This window comes from Dipodomys ordii, unplaced genomic scaffold, assembly GCF_000151885.1.
Source record: "Dipodomys ordii isolate 6190 unplaced genomic scaffold, Dord_2.0 Scaffold90, whole genome shotgun sequence".
Taxonomy (NCBI): Eukaryota; Metazoa; Chordata; class Mammalia; order Rodentia; family Heteromyidae; genus Dipodomys; species Dipodomys ordii.
Genome location: NW_012267306.1, coordinates 10,142,769 through 10,162,745, shown reverse-complemented (window position 1 = coordinate 10,162,745; position 19,977 = coordinate 10,142,769). Strand labels below are relative to the sequence as shown.

General features: G+C 34.8%; 1 protein-coding gene across 1 annotated transcript in view; it reads right to left on the bottom strand.

Annotated features, from left to right (window-relative positions):
• Positions 1–19,977, bottom strand: part of Sema3c (sema domain, immunoglobulin domain (Ig), short basic domain, secreted, (semaphorin) 3C) — a 161,478-nt gene that overhangs the window by 38,772 nt on the left and 102,729 nt on the right. Inside the window, exons 6-11 of the mRNA XM_013026091.1 lie at positions 19,039–19,129; positions 16,997–17,116; positions 15,384–15,526; positions 14,085–14,199; positions 12,344–12,413; positions 11,460–11,604 (exon numbers count right to left, since the gene is read on the bottom strand). Of these exons, the coding sequence (XP_012881545.1) occupies positions 11,460–11,604; positions 12,344–12,413; positions 14,085–14,199; positions 15,384–15,526; positions 16,997–17,116; positions 19,039–19,129 (684 nt within the window). The remainder of the gene's footprint in view (positions 1–11,459; positions 11,605–12,343; positions 12,414–14,084; positions 14,200–15,383; positions 15,527–16,996; positions 17,117–19,038; positions 19,130–19,977) is intronic.

Below are 19,977 nucleotides of genomic sequence, written 5' to 3'. Positions count from 1 at the left end.
TATTGCACAGCAGTACCAATCTTGGACATCTACCCAGAACATTGCAAGTCAGGATAGAATAAAGACATGTGTTCATTACTGAACTATTCACAGTAATGAAGTTATGGAATCAGTCCAGATGCCCCCCAAGAGATGAGTGGATCAATAAAATACAGCACATATGTGCTATGGAATGGTACACATCCATTAGAAAGAATTTAAGTACGTCATTTACAGGGAAACGGATGGACCTAAAACAAATCATGCTGCCAGGAGCTGGTGGCTCATGCCTATAATCCTAGCTACTCAAGAGGCTGAGATCTGAGGATCATAGTTCAAAGCCAGCCCTGGCAGGAAAAGCCATGAGATTCTTTTTTCAAAAAAATATTATTCAATATATTTATTTATTTATTTATTTTTATGTAGCAACATAGTTCTTTTTATTTTTATTTATTTATTTTTATTGTGAGAATACTGTACAGAGGAGTTGCAATTACATGGGCAAGACAACGAGTACATTTCTTATCAAGCATTGTTGCCTCCTCTTTGTTTCCCCTTCCCATCCCTTCCCAAACTCCTTCCCTCTCCCCCTCAAACCTCCCCCCACCAAAGTTGTGAAGTTCGTTTTTAGACATAATGACTTGTACATCTTATTGTTGCAATGGGTCCAGCTGTATCCCTATTTAAACGATTTGTTTTTTCCCTTCCCCTCCACAAATTATACCAACATCAAATACAGTGAAAGCATAGGTTATACCGTGGGAAAGGGACATACAAAGCAACATAGAAATCATCTTATAAATATGTTAGAAACAACTGCATGAAAGGAAAAAAAAACATTTGAATTCTTATCTTGGGGTTCATTCTCCTAACATCAACTTATCTGGCCTTTTCTGCATGACTCAGAAATATACTAGTTATTGCAAATAAGGGAAACCATGGGACCTATGTTTCTTTGGGCCTGGCTTACTTCACTTAATATATTTTTTTCCAAGTCTTTCCATTTCCTAACAAATGGGGCAATGTCATTTTTTCTGATAGAGGCTGGCACAAGAACAGACCCCAGGATCAATGGAATAGAATTGAAAACCCAGAAATGAACCAAAAGACATATAGCCATCTAATCTTCGATAAGGGAGCTAAAAAATTGAATGGAAGAAAGACAGCCTCTTCAGTAAATGGTGCTGGCAAAATTGATTAACTACTTGTAGAAAACTAGAGCTAGATCCTTATATATCACCCTGTACCAGAATCAACTCCAAATGGATCAAAGACCTCCATGTCAAAGCAGACACTCTGAAAACATTACAGGATGGAACAGGACAAACCCTAGGTCTCCTTGGTACAGGCCGAAATTTTCTTAATAGAGAGCCAGAAACACAACAAATCAAAGAAAGGTTGGATAAATGGATTGCATGAAATTGCAGAGCTTCTGCATGGCAAAGACATAGCTAGCAAGATCAATAGAAAGCCCACAGATTGGAAGAAGATTTTCACTAGCCATACAACAGACAAGGGTATCATATCTAAAATATATCTGGAACTCAAAAAATTAAATTCCCCAAAAACAAATCTTCAAAGAAACAACTGCCCAATAAATAAGTGGGCTAAAGACTTAAAGAGAAACTTCTCTGAAGAGGAAAGAAGGATGGCCAATAGACACATGAAGAAATGCTCAACCTCCCTAGCCATAAAAGAAATGCAAATTAAAACAACATTGAGATACCACCTCACCCCATTAGGATCTAGGCTATAATCAAGAACTCTAATAACAACAGATGCTGAATCTTACTACATTTTTGGTGGCAGTGTAAACTTGTTCAAACAATTTGGAAAGCAGTATGGAGGTTCCTCAAAAGAGTCCACATAGAGCTCCCCTATGATGCAGCAATCCTACTTTTGGGCATTTACCCAAATGATCACAAACAAGACCATACTAAAGCTACCAGCACAACTATGTTTATTGCAGCATTTTTTTTACTATAGCTAAGATATGGAACCAACCCAGATGTCCCTCAGCAGATGAATGGATCAAGAAAATGTGGTATATATGCACAATGGAATTCTATGCCTCCATGAGATTCTTATCTCCAATAAACCACCAGAAAACCAGACGTGGTGCTGTGGTTCAAGTGTTAGAGCACTAGCGCCTTGAACTGAAGAGCTGATGGACAGCACTCAGGTCCAGAGTTCAAGCCCTATGACTAATCAAAAAAAAAATCATGCTAAGGTAAGCCAAGCTAGAGGGACAAATGGCACACGTTTTCTCTCATTTTTGGAAGCTAGATCTAAAAATGTAACTGAAAATGATGACCTATACAGGACTCTAGAGCTTCACACATAAACAGTCAAACTAAAAGATACCCATGGGGAACTCAGAGGTGTAACTCCTCTGAATATTCAAAATACCATTTATCAAAATAAATTCCAAGAAATTGAAACACGGAGTTTGTTGTTATTGGTGGTGTTGGTGGTGATGTTGGTGGTGATTGTCTTTGCTTTTGGTTTTTTCTTTTGACTTTTGCAGTGGGGGGGGCAAAAGAGAGGGCAGAAAGGGAGGGAGAGAAGATGAACAAAGGCAATCATGGTTCCATTATGTGGAAAATAAACCATGTAACATGTGGACAGGGATGGGAGGGGGAAGCTGGGGGAATGGGAAAGAAGGGTGGCATTGTCCACAAAAAGAAGCATACTCATCACCTGAATTATGAAATGATAACCTTGTGTACAACACCTTAATAATAACAATTAAATTATATTTTTAAGGGTTTAGGCTCTGGTTCAGAGCCTTAAGACCAAGGGACAGTAAATAATAGTATAACCTTAAAAATGGACTGTTTGGCCTCATTGGACATTATGTTGAAAATGAACTATACAACTTGTGGGCAGGGATAGAAGGGAAAAATGGGGAATGATGAGGGAAGAGATGACATTGGCCAAAAAGAAATGTACCCTTTACCTGACTTATGTAACTGCACTTCCTCTTTACATCACCTTTATAATAACAATAAAACATTTTTAATGGATTGCTAACTGAGTGTTCAGCTACTTGGGAAGCAGAGGTAGGAGAATTCTGGTGTTTGGAGAGCCTGGGAAAAGTTGGTCCAAATATTATCTGAAAATCAAAGCAAAAGGGCTGTGGGCATGTCTAAAGTATTTCAGTGCAAGGCACTGAGTTCAGCCCCACGAGAGAGAGAGAGAGGGGGGGGGAAGAATGACTTAGTCAAGAAAAAGAATTAAAAAAAACTGGACAGCTTCACTGTTTTGAAAAGGAGGCTGAGAAGGGCTGCTGAAGCAATGTTTCTATCCATGGGATATCTGAAGCCAAACTTCAGGTTAGACTGGGAAACTGCTGAAGCTCACTGCTCAAACTCACTCAATGGGAACAAAGTATTAAGTCATAGAACCATATTGTTAAGTATAGTATTTTAACATGTTCAAATGAAATAATAATGTTGACCCACTCTATTAAATAGTAACATACCTGCCACTGGAACAAAAACTATTTTAAAAACACACACTATTCTTAGTTTTTACTTATTCTCAAGAAAGAGGTTCAAGGTCTAAAGGAAGATAACAAAGAAAGTTTCCCAGCCAATAGCAGTGGGTATAGCATCAATGTGAACAGTAGGATATGATGTGACTAAGAGATTGGAAAGTTATGCTGGGTCCACGGGTGACAATGGACATGTATTATGTGCTGATTGTTCCTGTAAACTTGTGCTGCCAGATTCAATCATAAGATAAAAATGTGGTATTTTGCATGGAATCAGCCAAATCTTTAATGTTGATTCAGTTTTAAAAGATAAACAGTTATAGGAGTCATCAATATAAGGCAACCTCTAGGTTGAAGTCATATGATTGCTACCCAGAATTCTGTGTGCCTTTGGGTCAATGTTGCCAGACAGATTCACAATTGTATTCACATCTCCACAGATTATTAATACAGTCTCACTCATTTAGACTGCATAGTCATATATGCTATTTTCAGAACAACTTGGCCAATTTAGCATTACTTAAAATTTTTACAGGATAAAAAATATCCAGTTTGTTTTTTGGAGAAATTGCTTAAGGAGCAATGGCATGAGTTCCCAAAGGAGAGATAATGAGACTAGCCATAAAACTAAGCCTTCCACTTGTTCTTTCATTATTTGGAACTCATGTGCTCTGATTTGCAAGAAAAAGCATTGCATTTAAATATAGCTGTTTATAAACTGCCCACAATAGAGCTCAAAATGTGGACAAGAATTTAATTTGAGGTTGCTCTAAACTGGAGGATATATTCCATACTTCAGAGAAACATGGAATCATCATGGGTGTTTTCTATTCTCATTCTTCATGCAAAGTGGAAAAAGGGAGATGCATTGCTCATTGGATGAACACATGGAAAGAACAATGCATGGGCAATGTAACAAGTTGCAGACAGTCATAAACCACCACTAATTATGACTTGCTAAGTTGACACAGATCCTCAAGTATGTGCAAGCTCTTGAATTTTTCAGTTCTTGAAAGGTCAAAAGTTAGCCTACGTGGTGAGGTGAGTTTTATAATTTCCAGTTGGTACAGTTAGTGCTTATTTTCTGTCTTTTCTTAAAAAGGAACTGAAATCCAGATAAAATTAATAGTAAGGTTGCTTACCATCATAGTTAACTAGATAAGTAACCAATATACATCAAATCAGTGATGTTACATTCATTCAATCCATCTTTGAGACTTTCTTAACATACTGAATTTCCTTGGAAACAAGTGTCTCCTAAAACGAGCTTATTTCCAAATTTACAGAAGAATTATCTCTCTCTTTTTTCTTCCAGTTGTGGGCTTGAATTTAGGGTCTGGCTGCAATGCCTGAGCCTCTTTTGTGCTCAAAGCTAACACTCTACCACTACCACATGAGTCACACTCCACTTCTGGTTAATTGGAGATGAGTCTCATGGGAACTTTTCTGTCCAGGCTGGCTTAGCACTGTGATCCTCAGATCTCAGCCTTCTTAGTAGCTAGGATTATAGCCATGAGCCACTGAATCCCAACTAATTATCGTTTTTATAATAACTACTTCTACTGATGCATAACATCAACTTTAAAGATAAAGTGTATATAGAATGGTAAAATGTCAGCTAAAAAAAATCGATTACGCTTTTCTGACTATCTGCAATGGTGAGATCACTCAGGATTACACTCCTAAATACAAATAAGATGATATCATTTTTCCTTTATCTTGTGATATAGTAAAGTATATGTATTGAACCTTTATGATCAAATAACAAACCTATACTGCCATACAAAAATGTAATGTCCACTAAATAGTCTGCTGTCTCATTTTTTAAAAAAATTGTCATAAAATTAATTTTGGTTAGCTATTTTCTAGTGTTCAATTTCTTTTTAATGTGCCAGTAATGGGGTTCCTTCTTACATCCATTACACAAGCTTTCAAAGCTAATACAGTAACATACTAAAATGCATGTTCCTTCTTTTTTTATTTTGTTTAATTTTGTTAAGACATTGTACGGAGGGGTTACAGTTACATGAGTAAGGCAATGAGTACATTACTTGTCCATCATTGTTACCCCTTCCCTTGTTGTTGTCCCACTATCTCTTCCCTCTCCCACCTTCCACACTCCCCTTCCCTTTCCTCCACCTCGCTGCCTAAGTTGTAAAGTTCATTTCCAATGTATTGTCCTGTGGGTATCATTGTTGCAATGGGTCATCCTGGGTCTTGCTTCAGTGTTTTGTTATTCTCCTTCCCCTCCCTAGAGGGGATTAGACATACAAGATGCAAGGTATCAGAATTGCGTACAGTGACAACAGGGGATATGCCATAGGGGAAAGAACATACAGAGGAAACAACAACAACAAAATAAGATCACATAGTACATTTAAAACAATAACAATAAAGACAGACCTCTTGTGTCCATATCTTGGGGTTCATTTCACTTAGAATAATCCTATATGGTCATTTGTACATGGTTTTTGAGCTTTTTAGCTCATCTGGTAAGATTATCCTATATGTATACTAACTATTGCAAATAAGGGAAACCATGGGACCTAAATTTCTTTGGGACTGGGTAACTTCACTTAGTATGATTTTTTTCCAAGTCTTTCCATTTCCTCCATATGGAGCAGTGTTGTTCTTTCTGCTGGAAGCATAGAATTCATATGTATATATATGAATATATATGTATATATATATATATATATATATATATATATATCACATTTTCTTGATCCACTAATCTAAGGAGGGACATCTGGGTTGGTTCCATATCTTATCTACAGTGAATAATGCTGCAATAAACATAGTTGTGCTGGCAGCATTAGTATGGCCTTGTTTGTGATTATTTGGGTAAATGCCCAGAAGAGGGATTGTACGGTCGTAGGGGAGCTCTATGTGTAGTCTTTTGAGGAACCTCCATACTGCTTTCCAGAGTGGCTGAACAAATTTACACTCTAGTTGGTTTTCTATGTGTAGGACATCTTTAAGTATCTTTTGTAGGGCTGGTTTAGTAGAGATATATTATTTCAGTTTTTCTTGCCATGCTTTCTCTTATTTACAATATCTAGTATATGTCTAGGACAAGCAGAAAAGGTTAAAAGCTATGTACATATGAACATATAAGATGATGTTAAGTGAAAGATAGGAACACAAGCTCTTTTTTCCTTTATTGCTATTATTTTTTAATATATTTTAATGTAGTATGTGGTTTTTTTGTTTCTTTGGTATATTATTCCCCTACAGTATAACAGCTGTTTGCACTGTATTTGATTCTGGTGCCCTGCATCTTGTATATACATTGTTCTAATTTGGGGAGTGGAAGGGGAAATAACAAAATACTTAAATAAGGATACAGGTTGACCCATTGTAACAATGAGATGTACTAGACACTACCTTGAAAATGAATTTTACAACTTTGGCAGTGGGTGGGGGGGCAGAGGGGGTTGAGGAAGTGGGGAGGGAAGGGATGGTAGGAGAAAAACAAAGGAGGAGGTAACAATGCTCTATAGGAAATGTACTCATTATCTTACTCATGTAACGGTAACCCTTCTGTATAGTAATTTTACAATAAAAAACATACAAAAATGAAAAAAAGTTTATATTACCACCAACAATGCAGTACGGTTCCCTTCTGTCCACATACCCTCCAACATCTGTCATTATTAGACTTTTTGATTATAGTCAATCTAACTGGGGTGAGGTAGAATCTCAATGTTGTTTTGATTTGCATTTCTTTTATGGCTAGAGAAATTGAGCATTTCTTCATGTGTCTACTGGCCATTCTTATTTCCTCTTCAGAGAAGTCTCTAAGTCTTTAGCCTACTTATTAATTGGGCAGTTGTTTCTTTGAGGCTTTGTTGTTGGAGGATTTAGTTTTTTGAGTTCTAAGTATATTTTAGATATGAAGCCCTTGTCTGTTGTGTAGCTAAGTGAAGATCTTCTCCCAGTCTGTGGGTTTTCTATTGATCTTGCTAGCTATGTCCTTTGCCATACAGAAGCTCTGCAGTTTTGCATGTCCCTTCTTTGAACGCTTTTTATTCACAAAGCATTTTGACATAGGGGACATAAGAATGAGTTGTTATAAATACATCAGTAAGATAGACTTTATTCAAAGCAAAATAAAACCAGCATAATTTAGGACAAATCTAAAATAAGAGAACTTGGTTCATGAATCATTGTCATATAGACTTAATCAATATAGATAGATAGAAAAATAGATAGCTAGATAGATATTAATGAACGTAGGAAAGTACAGAAGGCCACTGAAAAAGTTTCAAAATGGGAAAATAAAGGTTAAGGTAACTTGGAAAACTCTATGTTATTCCTGAGCTATTAAAGCAGATTTCTCTGCTACACTTATAAATAGATATTAGAATGGAGCACTTTAAAAATGGTGCTGTTTTTACCAGGACACACAGTTTATACAAAAGAAATTTCTGCAAAAGATTTGTACACATTGGGACAGAATAATGTAATGTGTTTGCCTGACACAGAGAGAGTCGGCAGTCTTTGGCTGCCCTTTGCAACATACCAAAGGTGTCTTGTTTCTTCCACAAACTTGAGTTACTTATGGAAAAACATCATGACACAATTGGCAGGCTTCCTCCTACAGACTCAGACTTGCTGGTTGGGATGTTTGCTAACACAGCTATCAAGCTTGTTTTAAAAGGAGCACCTTCAGGGAACATCAGAATGAGCATATAGGATTTCTGCCAGTGCCATTTCTTTAAGAACACAATCATATTTATGGGGTTGACCCAGCAACCAGACTATGGCAAGGGGAAATACAGTCCGACAATCACAGTTGATCCTTTATTGGGAGGACTTCAGAGGCAGCATTCCTGACCCCAGAAGAGTGGAATGCTTTGGGTCATTTGGCTTAAGGTCTTCTGGCTGCATGATGAGGAAGCACAGGGAAGCCACTAGCCACTGTGAGTCACAGAGCTGACTTCATGGTGTTTTGCTGAGCAAAGGGTGGAGGGACCTGATCTTCAAGGAAATATGCTTTTCCAGGAGAACTTCCAGAGGTCATTCCTCCACCCTGCTGCTTTAATTCCCTAAGCCTCACTCTTCAGACAATTTTTGGATTTAAAGGAGCTGTTCTGGTCTCAACACCAGATGTAAAACAACCACATAATAGAAATATGTCTTAAGTACTGACTACTCCCTTTTTTCACAGTCTGTTCCAGATGTGTGTCACTAATCCTTGGCTTATTCCACACTATTTTAGAACAGGAGAAGGGGGGGGGCGCAGAATGCTTATTCTTGGGAGCTAAAAAAATGGTGAACAGTTAGCAGAATTTTCTAATTTAAAATGAGTTTATTTTTACTAAAATGGTCGCTCTATTCCCACATTGTGTAGAGGATTTGCTCCTTGCATTAGTGAGCCTTTATTCCTGTTATCCTCAGAGCTCCCTGCACATATTAAGGTGGCATTAAAGTTGCCATGAGCTTGAAGAGCATGATGACAAGTAAATCCAGAGGTGGCTATTCTTTAGGGAAAACAATCCCTAATGTAAAGCAATTTTTATGGTAAAAATTGTTTCTGCCATGGCTAAAAATTACTGGTTACCACTGTGGTGTCCTTTCTTTCTTCTTTTCTTTTCTTTTTGGTCAATTGTGGGCCTGGGCACTGTCCCTCAGCTTTTCAGCTCAAGGTGAGTGCTCTACCACTTGAGCCACAGTGCCACTGTCAGTTTTCTGGTGGTTTATTGGAGATAATAGTCTCACGGACTTTTCCTGCCTGGCCCAGCTTTGAACTGTGATCCTCAGATCTCAGCTTCTTGAGTAGCTAGGATTACAGGCATGAGCCACCGGCACCCTGCACGTGTCCTTTCTTTAGCAGAGCTGCTCATAATGTACACAATTTACTATTGGGAGCTGGGTACAAGTTGGATGCAGAACAGTAGTCAACCTGTGGCTCTGAGGTCTCGAATTCTAATTTAGCCTGATTTAGCATAAGTTCTCTTTCATTTCTTTCGGTAGATTATTTGAAGATTTTTCTTTTCTTAAGATATCAGAAATGAACAGATATCAGAACTGACTTTATAAGTCAGTTGCTTCTATACTAATCTATATATACATTGGTCAAAAGAATGAATGATCAATTTAGGCAAGGTAACTTATGTTTGTGATCTGAGGTACTTGGCACTCTGAGATCAGGAGAATCAAGAATCAAGGCCAGGATGGGAGGTGGGTAGTATTTACTAGATCCTCATTTAAACCAGTAAAGTGCCAGTTAATTGGTAGTTAATTGGTAACATAAATAAGTACATCATGATCCAACTAACTGAGACAAAAAGCACAAAGCTACTGCAAAAAGTAACAAAAATAAAAAAGACCTGAGGGTGTGGTTTTAGTGGTCGAGTACCTGCTTTGCAAGTGCCAGGCCTTAGGCTCAGACCTGGGTACTATCTGAAAGAGGGAGAAAAAACAAGATGAAAGCATACACTATCACAGACATCTATAAACTTCCTTCTCAAGAGGAAAGAATAGTTGGAGACAAAGCTCAAGAGGTAGAATGCTTGAGTTGTATACACAGGTCCCGGTCTTAATCCCCAGTATTTTAATCAATCAACCAACCAACCAATCAATCAACAAGATAAAACATTTTCAAAGCTGAAATAGGAGGATCCAAAGTTTGAGGTTAGCATGGGCTGAGTTCAAGGTGATCCTAAATTACATCACCAAGTCCTATCAAGTTGGTTATTTTTTAATGAAAGCTATGATAAAGCTACAGCTCAATGAGAAGTCATTGTTAAGAATGTTATTTTTAATATATTACCCATGACTCCTGTGGTAAAATATGAAATATTTCAGATGAAATACTTTCCATGTAATCATTCTTGAAATATGATTTGAGGAGAGGTGACTATCATATTGACATTTATTTTTACAATGACAGACTTCTTAGTATGCTCATGAATTTTCAGCTCATAACTCCTAGCTTTATCAAGGTTTCACTGCTTTGGAACTTGGCTAACATGTCATTTGTATTAGACAATACTTGCTGCCTGCAGGGGATTATATCTATCATTCTAGCTACTCAGGAGGCAGAGATGAGAATTGTAGGTCAATGGTAGGCCTAGTCAAAAAGTTACAAAGACCCCTCTATCTCAGCAAATAAGTTGAGCTTGGTGGTAGATGTCTGCAATCCCAACTATGTAAGAGGCAAAAAAAAAAAAATCTATCGAAAAAATAACCTGAAGCAGAAAGACCTGAACAAGTGAGTCAGCTGGTAGAGTTGTCTTATAAATACTGATTTTAAAGTATAAAACTGACAAGAAAGTAAAAGAAGACTCTTTCTTCTTCTAAGAGTTAAATGATAATGATTAGATTGTAAAGTTATATAGATTGTACATTTATGTAAATTAAATGGGGGAAGATATTGATTTCCAATTAGCATATAAACTAACTTTGAAAAAGTTACCTGCCTAGCTCCCTCTTCTACCTCTTCCCTTCCTTCTTACTTTTTCTCATCCTCTCTCTCTCTCTCTCTTTCTCTCTCTCTTGACAATATCTCATTATGCAGCTTATGCTGGAATTACAGGGGTATTCTACCATGCCTAATTGAAAGTTCAACATTTTAGAAGTCCAAGAATTTTATCACTAATTGCTCCTCAACTTTCTCTAGCTTGAGGAATCTCAATTGTTTTATTAAAGGAATAATCATGTGTGAATTAGAGATAACATGGTAGATTTATTTCAAATTTTTGACTATATTTAGTTAAAGCATATATGCTATGTATTACTTAAAGGGAAAAATGTTTGACATATGTGAGCAAATAGCTACAAGAAAAGTGATATTATAATACAAGTGTCTTATTTATAAAAGTAAAATAATTTAGAATGTAAAATAATTTAGAAATTAGAGCCACACAAATATTTGCTGCTCTGTGATTAAAAATCATTTCAACTACATGTTTTGAAAGCATTTTGATGTATCAAACTTAAGCCACGTGATTAAAAGGAAAGTTTGCAGTATACTTACAGTTCCAGGGCGAGGATAAGGAATTCTACCCTGATAGGAAACCAGTTGGTGATTGGGCCCTTCTTTGTGGGCAAAAGGCCCATTAAACACAGTCTGTATATCAGATAAATGGTACACACATACTGCTGAGCCTTTGAAAACTGAACTGAAAAAGAAAAACAGAAAGAGTTTATTTTCTTATTTTAAAACATGTACTACAATTAAAAAAGTTAGGTGGCAAGCTTCTGATTAAAAGCTGATAAGGGCTGGGAAGGTGACTCAATGGTAGAGTGCTTGCCTTGCATGCATGAGACTCTGGGTTCAATTCCTAAGCACCACATAAGCAGAAAAAGCTGGACATTTCCAGCTGTGGCTCAATTGGTAGTGTTGTCCCTGAGCTGAAAAACTGAGGGACAGAGCCCAGGTCCAGAGTTCAGGCCCCATGACCCCCCAAAAAATAAAATAAAAAGAATGAAAAGCTGATAAAATTCACAAATCTCCTACCCAGGAACAAAGTCACAAACTGGAGAGTTAGGACATGGGCATAAATTTATATACCACTGTCACCTCAAGTTACTCAAGTCACCTCAGCAAGACAAATTGTCAAAGTTTTCATGGAAATTGCCAGTATTCATAGTTTATTTCTTAAAATATCTTCTTTACTTAATTTCTATATTCTAACATATGTTTTCTTTTTTGAGAAAAATAACATAATTTCAGTTTTATTATTCATTATATGAATAACCTTGAAAAGTTCTTTTTCAGCTTAAGTATAATTTAGTAATCTAGAAATCTAAACAAAATGGTAGGACTATTTCATAGACCTAAAAATATAAAGAATATTTTAGAACTACTATTGCTCAATAATTTTATTAATTCACAAAACATACTCATTTAACAATTACCTGGATGTTGTAAAAATGCCATACACTAGAGTTGTCCTTGGATTATCAGTTTCCAGAAGAAATACATCCTCTATAACAAAGGAAAATGCCATTCTTTTAAAGTTCACAAATTTCAATGGTATTGTAAGAAAATAATTTCAACTATGAAAACTAGGGGTTAGAAAGTTATTCTTGGAGCATGACTATAATTTGGAAACAACTGAATGATGGGTACAGAGAGTAATGGGATTTATGAACACCGTATCTGCATACCAACAAAGCTAAAGAAATGCTAACTGAAATAACCACAATGGCATATAATACATATTAGAACCTTGTAAACTTTAAAAATACACACTAAGATAGAAAGGGGAAATTATTATCATGAGAGTCCTTGGGTATCAAGTTACAAGAGCATTCCTATAACTTGTTTGTGAATTTTCTAAGTATCTTTTAATGATAATGTATCATTTTCTTATTTAAAAATATCACAATTCTCAATTTCTTTTTAATCCATAGTTTAAAGTTCTAGCATGATAATTAATGGTTTACAATGTTTCTATATAAATAGGGAAATAAGACTTATGTTCAAAATTACTGATGACATATTTATGTAAACAAATACTTCCCCTGACAATAAGATTTTTACCCGATATTAAGGCAAAGACAAGAATATATATATATATATGTAACAAAACCCTAAGTAGATTTCTGAAAGAAAATCCTAACTTATAATCAACTGTCATGATTATCATAAAATCCTGGATGAACTACTTTGAGAATACAAACTCTAGGGAGAAATACCAGACAACTAGTTAAGGATCCCAAGCAAAAATTAGTAATTATTTAGCTTTTTCACATGTGAACAAAGGCTGATAGTATCTAGTTCTCACTCAAAGTAAAAAGACAGAACCAAAGAATTGTCAGCAAGGGGCCAGGGGAGGGGGATGAGTTACTAGTCTATGTCATAAAATGTTACTTAGAAATTTTTTTTAGAGATGCTAGTGCTGAAAATTTGCTTGCATTATCAACACAATGGTTGATTAGACCATCTATTTCAGGCTATCACTGTTAGGACCATCAAAGTTTTAGTACAATGCCATTCTTCATCATCTGCCTCCAAGTTTGAGAATGGACACAATTTCACATTTTAATAGATTAAAGAAAAGACAAGATATTCTTAAAGGGCATTAGCATAGTTCAAATTAAGGCTACTCTTAGTGAGCATAGTTCAAATTAAGGCTACTCTTAGTGAGAAGAACTTTTCCGTAACAGAATTAGACCATTGTTAGCCCTAGTTTGACTTGGAAATTTTATCTTTCTCATGTCATAGAAGGAATATGTAATTTCAGGGCCAATAACCAGGACCACAATTCTAATTTCTACTTTAATCTTTTTTTTTTCTATCCACACTCAAGTGTGTGCATTTGTTTTACCGGCTGTGTATTCTTATACAAGCTGATGTTAAAAATTAGTATGCTAGATGTTCTGACATACATGAAATATATATTCATTTATAAAAACTGAAACATATAAATTACAGAAGTATACCATAACTTTCACACATTTAGTATGGTAAAAGAGATTTTAAAAACACTTAAGGAAAATGACAAGTAGCATTCAGATAATTAATTCAAATTGGCACCTTTTGTAGTTGTTGCTGCAAATACTCATAGAAGGCGCATCTTCTGGGATGCCACTGAAATAGATGAATCTTACTAACTCCCTTTCGGAAACATTGTTCCGTCTCACATCCACATACCTAACTCATCAAAGTGTGTCTCTGGGCCATCTTCATCTGTGACGGAGCACACAAGCCTTGCCTTCAAGAAGGTGGTCCACTTGTTAACGAGGCTCCGCAGCCCACCGGTGTCATTCTGAAACCATTTTATAAACAGGATTCAGGTTACTTAAGGAAAGATGGAAAGGTATTGCAAATTCAACATGGACTCTACTTTCTTTAGGCTTTACTACATATAATCTGAAGAACACGTGAACTCCATATGCACATCACAAAAATATTGAAGACTTATTATTTTGTAAAATGTCCAGAATTACACTGGTATTATTCTCCTACATTCTTAGCAGTGAAAATATGTCTTAAATTTAATTACTTATGATCGAAACATCCACATTATGAAGAATGAGTGATTTTTTCATGCCTTTTCTTAATACTTGTTCTTCTTTGCTATAAACAAAAATTGTGGTACATTGTAATCTTCTCTGGTCAGGAGAGTGTGCATATCCCTATACCAGATAGTTTCATTTTTTTCCCTCCTGCATTGCATTACTATTGTTGTTATTTATTTATTTTCCGTTCTTTGCTTTATCAGTCCCCAAAAGTTCTAATCAGAATTACCATTTGGATCATTCACAAATGTCTACTCATGAGATTTTTCTCCACCTCTATCCAGAGGCCGTTTTATCTCTATTAATGGCTTTTTTTTTTAAATCTTCTTTCAAGTGACTAAGAAATAGGTGGGCTATGACCAATGGAATATTGTAATATGTTGAGATAAATTAACATAAAAACCTTCCAGAATATTTGTTGAACAAGGAGGCTAATCATACATAACCAAATATAATGATGAAATTACTATGTGAGAGAAACTTATGAACTTTTGATAGTATGTATGCTTCTTGTTGACACACAGAACATTTTGGCTACTCTTTAAAATTAGAACTATAGTTGCTAAAGAATTCCTTAATTTTTTACTACTACAGACTGTTTCATAATACTTATCTTTTACTGAGATTTAGTTGTATTCTATTTGCAAGAGCTGTCTAGATTCTTTTGGTAATACACAATTTAGCTATTCAAATGCATTAAAGGAATGTAAAAAAATACTCAAAACTAAAACCAAATTATTTCCCTGAGGACTTTAAATAAAACAATTCAAGATGATCCCACATGACTCATGCAAGCATACATTATACTAAATTCTTTCTGTCAGTGTCTTATTCATTTGTCACTGTACATAATAAAAGCATGAATATAAACTATTGGAAAGACATGTATATAATTAATAATATTTCTTCAAATTAGCATATGGATACTTACAGGACATATTCGAGCAATCATGGAATGAATCTGTTTTGTGCTCCTGTTATTGTCAGTTAACTTTTCTTTGAAGAAGAAATATACCTTAGCATCATTTGGATCAGTGCCATCTGGGATGACATGTGCATCCACAAACATAGGCTCTGGAAAAAACCATAAAGATTATATATACTCATGATGAAAATAAATCCAAGTACTGTTCTTTCAAGTAGATCAGAGATTCGTGCCTACTCCATATTGGGTATAGAGGAATAGTTCTATGTCTATAGGCAAAATTTCAAATAAAAACAGTAATAGTATTCAGTTCAACATTACGAATTTAGAATGTCCAAGACCATGGAATATAGGGCTAATGTGACTATTTTTTATCTGTCTGTAATATATTATGGAAGTAATGTAAATACAAAAGTTCCTTGTACATTTGGTAAGTTTTAAAAACTTGAAAAGTTTCTCTCTGCTATTTCCCATGGAGTCTGATGGTCGTTTTATTGAAAGAATGTTTGCTTTTCAAAGTGTGGTTTACAATCTAGTACACATAAACTCAAATTCATTGAAGCAGAATGAGAAGTTGGGAGTCCAAAGTATGAAACACACACTATTTTTCCCTTGAAAAACAGCAAAATGAAATGGAGGGGAAACTTCTCAAGGAAAAAATGCTGTCATTTGAAATCATACAGGGTTTCTTTATTTCAAGAACAAAACAACTTTTAGAACAGTCTAGATGTACGGAAAGAATAATTTGAAGTAAATGGACAATCAGTGCTTTTTTGGTGTGTTGCCCTATCAATGAAATAGAACACTTTGCTGTGGTGATTCATGCTTAGCTGTGCAATGTTAATTGAAGAGTCAAATTGAGTCAGCTTGAAACTTTGGACAAAAAAGAGTCAGCTTGAAATTTTTCTCTGGATAAAAATGACAAGGATCTTAGTGGTTTCTTCCTCTGTCAAGAGGAGTAAGTGACTGGAGTCATGGACTAAAATCAAATGAGGGCCTTTTTGTTTAAAAAAATAGCAATTCTACATAATCTCTAATAATCAGTAATAATTGAACAAAATAATAAAGTTATCTATATGATTTCTGGTAAATATTAATCACATTTTGGAAAAGTTTTATATATATATATATATACACACACACACGCACACACACATCAGTTTTACAATTTGGGAATCTAAATATAAAATAAATGATTTTTTTGATACAACACATTTATCATATCAATATCATAAAAAATCTTCTCATTATGCCAAGTATCATGAATTTAGGACAGTTTTTAAGTTTGGCATACAAGCAGATTAAATGAAGTAGGAAGCATATTTAATTGCAAGATGTTCTCATTTAATAACCTGGAGAAGATGCTTGGAATATTGCTGTCACTTTTGTGTGTATCTATGACAATTACATGATAGTTAATAAAACAAGGAATTATCACTGTTGGACTATTTCATTCCTTTGTCCTACATTTTTGAATCATACAGTACAGACTTTTTATTACTCATATATTGGACTGAATTTTGACTTTTTAGCTATTTTTTGCTAGCTTTTATTATGGAATTACAAACTATTACTCTATTACAGCATACTCCAGAAAAACGCAAGCTGTAACTTCTTACCACTTAGCCATTTAGAATTATGTTGATCAGTTCTGACTGCATTCCTCTTGGTTAAACTTCGAAAAATAGCAGCATCTGTGCCCATGAAATCTATGTACATCCCAGAGAAAAGCTCTTCATCTATGAAAAGTAAGAAAATATCATCAGAGAGCTCAATTTTAAGTGCTATTCTGCTATTTAGAAAGTTTTATGAATCAATAAAGTTGGTCATTTTAAATGTAATTGTTAATTGTTTTCATTGTCTATCAAACTGACTCAAAGGATAAATTTTAATCTAGTCCTATCATTACCTATATAATTATTTTTTCTACATAGTATGTGTCAGCAATGACAGAGATATTCAACGGATAAAATAGTATAATTGTTTTCTTTTTAACAAATTTAAACAACACACTAAGATATAGAAAACTTGCTTTCTAATCTTGGCTGTCCATAACAAACTTAGAATTAGGGCTAAGTGCTTTAGCACCCTGATTTATAATCTTCTCATCTTTAAAATGTGAGACATGAAATACAATCTCGAAAGTTCTCATAGTGTATTATATCCCTAAAGTTTTACTAAACACATTAATATAAAGTTTTCTTCTTATTATTATTTGATGTCATGGATGCTATATTTTAATCATTAAAATACTACTAATGATAAATGTAATCAATGTAAAGATGTATTTTAATTTTAAATACAAGATGGCTATTAGTAATATAAACAAAGTTTATCAATTACAACTCAGTTAAAAATAGAATATAAGGACAAGAAAGAAAATATGTTTAAAAATTTGAAAAAAATCATCATTATTAATGGCAGGTTGAATTATTTTAAGCCATATATATATAAATGACATTATTTTATCTATTTTAATCACAGTAAGAAGGAGAATTTGGAATTAGTGAGAAGTAATGTGACCCTTGAGGAACTGAATACTGTCTTAATAAGAACTAAACTCTACACTGATGACTCTGGCAGCCTCCAGGTTGTGGTCAGAACTATAACATTTGAACAGTCAGCTTAGTCTCACTACTTACGAATAAGCCATACGAGTTGTACAAGAATCGACTGGAGAATGGAATGTTTCTAGAATGTGCTCACCGCGTTGCACACATCCCTACCAAGGAGCCAGTCTGTGTGGGAAATATTTTGGAGCAAAATGGGGCCAAAGTTCATGGAAACAGATTGTAGGGAGATAAAAATGAACAAAAAGGCCTTTAAAAATTTCAATGTAACCGTCTATGAATATTTGTCAAGATATATACAGAGATTTGGTTACTAAATTCATATGTGTTATTAATCGATCCAATTTTGTTATAGCCACTTCGCCACAAAACTACAGATTACCAACTCTTGCTGTTCTGTTCCCAAGAAGAAAAAAAGAAAAGGATGTGAAAAGGTAGGTATAGAGATGACCTAATCCTATTGCATATTACAATGTTTTTATAACTTAAACATTACTCGTGTTGGCATGTTTAATTAGCTTCAGTTCCTGTTTGGAATTTTCAGTGTTTCTTGTATGACATTAGGAAGTTCCTGCTTTATGTTCTATAAATAAAAAGATTTAATGAAATATCACTTTGGAAAGCATTTTAAGAAGTTTTGGTGATGATTTTTTTGTAGGATTTAAGCAAAGATAAATATGTGCCTTTTTACTTTAAGCGCAAATATTTTTGATTCCCAATTGTCCTTTCACTGACTACAAAGTCAAGTTTCTAAAAAAAAAAAAGATAACATCTGACTTCTTTGTTGATCTCCAAATAATAAGACAACATTGGACTTGATTAATGGATTAGATACTGCATCAATATTGTGATGTGAATTCTTCTGATTATTAATGTTTCTTGGCATTTAATAGATGTTAGCATGTTAACCAGACTGAGTTATGTCAATCATGGCAGTGGAATAGACATGACAATCCCAATAATACAGTCAAGTGAGATAACCACAAAAACTACTGAAATAATCTCAGAAGGATAACCAAGTACACAAACATGATAATATAAAAAGCTTATATAAAAGCACCATTATTTCGAATTCTTTATATCCTACTTACTGATCATAACAGACACGGTGTTCACATTGGGATTGAAAGAGCATCGTCCTTTTCCAGATTCACACTTGGAGTCAATCATGAAAACTTGGTCCTTTATTGCGGATAAAATATCATATGACAACATTTTAGTATATGTATAATAAAGTGTAGCAATAATGTGCTAAGACAATTGTTCTTTGGTAAAAACAAAGCATAATCAAAAACAATTCACTTTCTACTTGGTTGCTTATGTCTACCCAATTTGCTGTGTTAAGAATGACTTGTCTTGTAAGAAGAATACATCTCTTAATAACTAGGAAACCTCAGCAGAGCTAGTTCTTATCCTATTATACTCCCTACAGAGCAGATCCAAGCAGTAATTCTCCTCAAATCAACATCATCAAAATCATAGCTCACTCTAAATACAATCGAAATAGGACAAAGGAAGAAAAACTTTCCACAGAGAAATACTGCTTATAAGTAATACAATCTTTTCTAAGAAATATTTGTTAAAATATTTTGCCATATAATTTTGCTATGTGAAGCATTGTATAAGATCAACAAATAATGTAGATTAAAATATGTCACTATTTTGTTATTATGTTTATTTAACAAAAGATTATAGAACATGTACCAGACATATGATTAGCCAATGGAGTTACAGTAAGGAAAATGAAAAAATAATCTTTGTTGCTGGGTGCCAGTGACTCACACTTGTGTTCCTAGCTACTCAGAAAGTAAGATCTGGGTGCAAAGCCAGACAAGTGCAGGAAAGTCTGAGAGACTCTTATCTCCAATTAAACACCACTAAGGCAAAAGTGGAGCTGTGGCTCAAGTAGTAGAGTGCTATCCTTGAGCAAAAAAGCTTAGCAACAGCACCTAGGCCTGAGTTCAAGCCCCAGGACTAGCACCAAAAACACCAACAACAACAGTAACAAAGAACAAAAACCAACTTTGTCA